The sequence below is a fragment of the Anabrus simplex genome, chromosome 5 (assembly GCF_040414725.1).
Source record: "Anabrus simplex isolate iqAnaSimp1 chromosome 5, ASM4041472v1, whole genome shotgun sequence".
Classification (NCBI taxonomy): domain Eukaryota; kingdom Metazoa; phylum Arthropoda; class Insecta; order Orthoptera; family Tettigoniidae; genus Anabrus; species Anabrus simplex.
In genome coordinates, this window is record NC_090269.1 from 364092512 (window position 1) to 364100089 (window position 7578).

Consider the following 7578-nt stretch of genomic DNA (forward strand, 5'->3'; position numbering starts at 1 on the left):
TATCAGTTGTGCATGCTATTGCTGCAAGTTATGAGAAGTTCCCATTCATCTTCCACCAGAAGACTGCAGGAATCTATGGATATGCTCAGAAATATTGCCCTGTATATGCACATTCACTTGTTGATAATTAGTTGCATTTTCAGGACATGTTTACAAGTTAGTGTCCCCCCCCTACATGTTACGATGGTTTTACCAATGTTGTTGGAACAAATGATCATTGATCAAGGGTATTTCTTGAATTAAATTTTAGGTATTCATTCCAATACAGTTACCTTCATTGTGATTACAGACCAAAGGATAAACAAGCCCTGGCAGACCAGAAGAAAGCTAAGTTCAATCAACCAGAAGGAGATCATCTGACCCTGCTCTCTGTTTACAATTCTTGGAAAAACAATAAATTTTCCAATGCATGGTGCTATGAGAACTTTGTACAAATTCGTACCTTGAAGAGAGCTCAGGATGTTAGAAAACAGTTGCTGGGAATTATGGACAGGTAAAGTAAATTCCTAAAATAGCATATTGAATGTATATATTTTATTATGAATTATGATGTCTGAAGTTTGAAACGTTAATTGAAATTTAAGAGATACATAGTCTGAAATCTCCATTTTAATGATCCTAGTTTGGTAAACACAGCCAAATTTAAACCTCGCTGGCCAAATGTACTCAGGGTTGCAGGATTGAATCCCAGTGGTAGATTGGAATTTAAGAATACAGTAGAACTCCGTTATAGTGAGAATTCATAACGGCAAAAAATTTACTCGCTATAGCAGATTGTCGTTATATCCGATTTTTTGTAAAAGTCGGAAAAACTCCCATACACATTAAATTCAGTATGAAATGGCAATCAGTTTGTTCAAAATTTGAGTTTTCCCGGATAATATTCACACTGTGGCTTACTTGTTTGTTGTTTTTCGAAATATGATACAACGTGAAAGTGTGTGTTTAATTTCATTCTGAAAAAATATATATTACCGTATTTCTCCGAATCCAAGACGACCCCCACTTTTTCCTTCAAAAAATTTTAATCAGGCTTAAAAAGTGCTTTGTAAAATCATATGAATGTCTTTCTTGTACAGTACGCATTTTTAGACTGTAGACACCGAACATTGGCTTTAGTTTTGCCGTATTTTTTTTGCGGCTGTACAATTGTGCGTTATTTCAGCGGGTTTAATAACCATTACCTTAAAATTGGCATCGTAATATCGAAGGGAACTCGTTGAAAATTTGCCGGCAATACATTCCAGACTTCTCTACAATACGACGATCCGTCAGGAAAATATTCTTGCTTATTATAAAACTGTTACTTTCACTTACCAGATTTGGCCAACTTCAGCGGCTAGCGATGTATAGGTCTTAATCGCGGACTTCGAAAGTCTACGAACAAGTTTATTGCGCCGCGGTATGGCAATTCCGCCCATGTATTTTTGTGCACATACCTCACAATTTCATCTTCGCCTTCTTTAAAGCGTCCTTGTTGCGGGCCACTGAATGCATTTTTTGTGCAGTACGCATTTTTAAACCATCTTTGTCTTCACGGTAACGCCGAATATTGGCTTTAGTTAGGCCTATGCCGTATTTTCTTGCGGCTGCACAATTATTATACATTTCCGAGTGTTTAATAGCCATTGACTTAAAATTGGCATCATAACATCGACGAGAACCTGTTGAAAATTTGTTGAAAATACCTGCTCTACGGATCTTTACAATACGACGATCCATCACGAGAATATTCCTGCTGTCTATAAAACTTAAATTTCACTAAGCGTCAGGTACAGCAGACACGTTAATACTCTGCTACTGAGTAGCCGTGTCCTTTCTAAGAATTCGAAGGCTTGCATGTTTTGATGCCATTCTGCAGATTTGAGAAACATTTTTGTAGAGGATAATAGAATGTCATTCTCTCTTCACTATTTCCCGAGATCCAGTGACGTTGCACATAGGCACTGTATGACTGGTCGCCGCGACTAGCGATGTAGGCATATATGATAAAGAGGCAGTCGTTTATTGTCAACGAGTTTTGTGTGCTCACGCGCAGGGGTGAAAAGAAGCGGCGTGGTTACTACGGTATTGGCAGTGAGGTTCATTACTATCAGGCCGCAAATGCAAAACGACCCTTCACATGAGATTCTGAGAAAAAAAACAACGTTATCTTGGATTTGGAGAAATACGGTATCACTCCAGAGGTCTCTGTGGCAAACATTTCAGTTTTTTTCTTCAAACGGCATCATCTAACTAACCTAACCATATATGCATCATGAAAACCTATTTGAAACGCATGTAGAGAAATGATAACCTCCTCGCTAAAAATTGACATGGGAATAGCTTTCCGAAATTTAACTAGACGCGATAAAATATAATGATGTACCCTGCCATATCTTGAGGATATCACTTTCTTACTTAATTTCCATATATGGTATACCATTAAAATTAAGAGATCGTTTACTTCAGCCTTTATTTTTAACGAGTTAACAACTGCTATCGGCCACGTTATTTACGCAATTTATTACGAAAACTTGTTATCCTCTTTAATTTTGAATTTTCTTTCGAGAACAGCAGTCGACGGGTATTACTAATCGACTCCAATATCGCCTTCGAATGTTGACGAGAAAGCTCGCAAATACACATAGCGCAAAAACTATACTGTATCGAAGATGATCGATCGCATTTTGTGGCAAACATTTCAGTTTTGTTATTCAAATAGCATCACACATCCTAACTTATCTGTACTATACGTATGGTGAAAACATACTTCAAGTGGAAGTAAAGAAATTATAACCTTCTCGCTATAAATTTACATGATAATAGCCTTTCCGTAATTTAACGAACGTGAGAAAATATAAACTAACGTCGTAATCAATGACGCAATCTGTCATATCTTGAGGTGTAGGCCTATCTCATTATTACTTAATTGTGGTATTTAGCATTAAAAGCGATCGTTTATTCAGCGTTTATCTTTAACGAGTTAACAACGGTTATCAGACACGTTATTTACGCATTTATTACAAAAACATGTTCTCTTTCATTTTCCTCGAGGAAGAGCAGTCGATGGGTATTACTAATCGACTCCGACATTGCCTTTGAATGTCGACGAGAGAGTCGATTGGTATTACTAATCGACTCCGACATCGCCTTTGAATGTCGACAAGAGAGCTTGCTGGTGGGCATAGTGAGAAAACAACACGGTACCGAAGATGATAAATATCATGCAGTATAATGAATGGGTGCATAAATATCGGCAGTGGAAAAAATCAAGCGCGCACAATCGCTCGTAATAACGGACGCGTCAGTGATAGCGTTCTCGCTATAAACGAAGGATAAGACACAGTTTAATATAGGAATTTTGAAGGGACAGACAATGGTTATCGTTATAACAGGGTTCTCGTTATATGCCGTACTCGCTATAGCGGACTTCTACTGTACTTTTCTTGAGAGATTCATATCAGTAGATTTACTGGATCTCTTTTTCAGGACAGTATTCAATCACTTCAATGTGTCTTAAAACTAAACGCATACCTACCAACTCCCCCCCCGATTTGGGTAGAGACTTCTGATTTATTTATTTATTTATTTATTTATTTATTTATTTATTTATTTATTTGTTTGTTTGTTTGTTTGTTCGTTCGTTCGTTCGTTCGTTCGTTCGTTCGTTCGTTCGTTCATTCATTCATTTCTTTCTTTCTTTTTTTTCTTTCCCAACCCCCTGATCAGTTAACTGTTCCTCCTGGTTTTAAGCCACCGATTGCAGAAGAACTATGTGACTAAAACAAGAACAAGATTGGGTGTATACGTTTTCCTTGTTTTGGCACAGTAAGAAAGTTGACTGCAAGATATCAATGTTTCCAACGAAACTATTACTCCTGATTTTTCCCTAATTTTATGCCACAATCTCTTGACCACCTGATTTTTTTGTTTTTTGTTTTTGGAGGTTTTCAAGTATGAAAAAGTAGTTGAAAGGACATTTCATCATCATCATCCTAAACCATCTCCAGTTTCCCAGGCGTGGTTGAAAGGACATTTAATACATAATATTATTGACCTAAACATTGTTTGAGATAACATGCCATGCCATGCCATGCGGCCTTCAGAGAGGCCAAGTGCAGGTCTATCTAGCTGATGCCCATCGCCGACCTGCACAACTGGCTGTGTGGTGGTGATTTTGATTAGGCAGAGGTTGAAACCTGGTGTCAGCACATAGCCTATTCATGTCATATAACACCAAGGTGTCTGCTCAAGGGTTAACGTCCCCATCCGACAGACAGATCACCATTAATAGTGTCATATGCCCTCACTCCATATGAACACTATGGAGAGGTTTAGAATTTACCCCAGGCTTTTGGCATGGAATCTAATGATTAGAAATTGTATACTACCATCTCTTGTACATTTCAACCAACATTCTGGTGATGAATTTTTTTTTTTCCACCAATGAGACTCCAACCAGCCTAAGTGTGTCAGTGTTTCCACTATTGATGAATAGCCCTTGTCAAGACGCAATAACTCGGACTGGTTGGGCACCTGCACTTTTATAACAGTAAGAAGGCTGGATGGTGGCACTAGTATCGGCTTGCTTCTTTGTCAGATTGTTGTTCTCAGTACTTCTGCTACGTGACCTATTGTGGCCATTCTTCTGTTATCTAATGACAAAGAGCAGTTGCCAGACTTCACCAATCTGTAGCTCCTCTTCTTTCTTTTTGAAATACCTCATTTACTGGCATAATTCAAACTCTATTTTCTTTCTTTGAATTTTACAACCAAAAACTTAGTTCCAAAAACTACCTCAGTATTCAGTTGATTGGGGAATGTTTTATAGGGTAAATTAATCTTGGGATGGGTGTGTGTATGTCTACCCCTTTTCCCTTTTCTTCATGGGCTTGTGTATTAAGAGAAATGAGTCTTTGTAGTGAGTTTTTATGGCCAGATGCCCTTCCTGACATCAGCCTCATCAGAGGAGTTAATGGGATGAAATGGATGACATGATATATGATAGTAGGAAGGGAGAGGGTGAAACCTGGTGCCAGCACATAGCGTACTCCCATTGAATAAGCACCAAGAGTTCTGCTCAAGGCTTCATCCGATGGACAAATCACCATCAAGAGTGTCATATGCCCTCACTCCATACGAACACTGTGGAGAGCCTTTTGGTGCACAACCTAGTAAGTAAAAGTTGTGTACCCTGCTGGCCAGCATTCTGATGGTGAACAGGACACGAACCTCCTAACCACGGTATTGTACCATTGAGACATGATTCCTTAATGATCATGGTCATCAGGTGGATACTTATCGAGTGAATATAGCATACTGGAACAACATTAGAGTGTGGATGGTAGAAATGTTTTACTGAAATGATACTTCAGATTTACTTGAAAATGTGCATTGTATTATGGTCCTTTCCATGACAGTGTCCCTTTTTGTCAGTAAACTGCTGATGACCTTTTGTAGATAAGCTGTATTGCAAGAGTGAAGTATCTCATAATATTGTGTTATATTCAGCTTCTGCTGTATTTGTAATTGTAGACCGTTTTGACATTAGATCATTAAGGATTCTTTTGAACTTTAATTAGGCACAAACTGGATGTGGTTTCTGCTGGAAAGAGCACTGTTCGGATCCAGAAGGCTGTGTGTTCTGGTTTCTTCCGTAATGCTGCCAAGAAAGACCCTCAAGAAGGATATCGAACGTTAGTGGATAGTCAAGTTGTCTACATACATCCCTCTAGTGCACTCTTCAATAGACAGCCAGAATGGTGAGTATGAACAAAATTCCTGTATTCACTTCTATCCATTTTGCTGTATTTAGCTTTAGTTGTAAATCAGACCAATATAGTATAACCCTAATTTAGTAATGTAAGAATGTAAGAAATTTCAAGTCCCAAAAAAATTGTTCCATAAGAGCAATGTAATTTTATATTCAATTTCGTTTAATTCGCATTAGGGCAGAACCTGTATTTAGCGTAAAGTAATGCGTTTATTTCTATTCATTATGGTCATGTGACCACAATGTCCCTGGGAGGAGACCCAGTGGAAGACCTCGTGATGTTTGGGAGAGGCAGATTTTCAAGGACCTTGAAATTAGAGATGTAAACGGGTGACGCGTATATAAACATCTGTGGAAGGACAGGACAAACTGGAGGAGTCTTGTTTGCTGGAGTTGCTGGAGCAAGGAAATGATGATGATGATGATGTAAATGTAAACTCGTGTCCTCATCCCGAGGTGGTGCAGCTCTTTTCAGGCATACTCCTGATGGAGGTGAGCTGCATGTACCATTTTAACCACATACCAGTCCTTCTGCCATTCTTAAATTTCTGGCAGTACCGGGAATCGAATCTGGTTCCCTGAGGCGGCAGCTAATAGTGCTAACTGTTACGCTACAGAGGGGGAGATGATGATGATGGTAATGATGACAATGGTTATGTGATGTTAACAACCTACGAAAAAGAAGTTCCAAGCTTTGCAAAGAATGCAAAAATGATTATCTACAATACAATACCAATAAAACTATAAAAAGTAATCACAATCCCGAGCAGCAAAAACAAGGAGAGCACTAAAACGTGATTTTAGGCCGCTGTTTTCACGCAGTACCCCTTGATTTTCATGACAACACTAGATGTGTTAAGGTTAAAAAATCAGCTCCCTTTAAAAAGGCTAAATAGGAGTTTTACTGTAAATGGAAGATAAATATCCTTCTAACATTCAGCATCTGTTTTGTTTGGTTCTGTGTGCTTTTATATTCTTGTCTTCAAGGTTTGTCTCTTTTCTTTCTTAGTTGTGATTTTTAAACTTATTGGTTCTTTGCTTTTTTCTAGTTAAATTCTTCCATTTTTTAATTATATGTTCATTGAATATCTTTTAATTTCATCTTTGAATGTGTTTCAGGGTAATTTATCATGAATTGGTCCAGACAACGAAAGAATACATGCGAGAAGTGACTACCATTGATCCAAGATGGTTAGTAGAATTTGCTCCTGCTTTCTTCAAATTCTCTGATCCCACAAAGTTGAGCAAGTTCAAGAAAAATCAGCGTCTTGAACCACTATATAACAAATATGAAGAACCTAATGCATGGAGAATATCACGTGTTCGAAGAAGAAGAAATTAGAAGGGATTCCATTGTAAACATATGTTCGCAGACATTCATGTATATATTTATATATAACATTGTACATATTTCATTCTTCACAATTGTAGCATTCGGACTTGCATACTCATTTGAGCACCAGAGAAAATTAAAGATGTAAATAATACAGCGATTAGCAAATAAATATTCTGGCTCGTTGTCGGCTACTAATAACTGTTTTGAAATGTGTGTATATTATATTAAATCCTGATGTTGTCAAGGAATAATTAAATTTAATTGATGGTAAGATTCAGAATTACATCATTGCGGTATTTTCAACATGTTGGTGACCAGGTGCTCATCATTCTACATCATCCCTCTTCCTGAACAGTTCATGAATTATACAAGACCAAATTTATTCACAGAAACATATGAGCATAAATTAACTCACCTTGTACTATTATGGTGAAATTTACTGGAGGTCTTTTTAATGTATAATGTTTCCTAGTCTGATAGCCACTGT

At 37.7% G+C, this 7578-nt stretch overlaps 1 protein-coding gene across 1 annotated transcript in view; it reads left to right on the forward strand.

The window, feature by feature from the left end:
* Positions 1-7362, forward strand: part of pea (ATP-dependent RNA helicase pea) — a 149527-nt gene extending 142165 nt beyond the window's left edge. The window contains exons 18-20 of the mRNA XM_067147677.2: positions 290-493; positions 5565-5744; positions 6875-7362. Of these exons, the coding sequence (XP_067003778.2) occupies positions 290-493; positions 5565-5744; positions 6875-7097 (607 nt within the window). The 3' untranslated portion in view covers positions 7098-7362. The remainder of the gene's footprint in view (positions 1-289; positions 494-5564; positions 5745-6874) is intronic.
* The last annotated feature ends 216 nt before the right edge of the window (positions 7363-7578 follow it).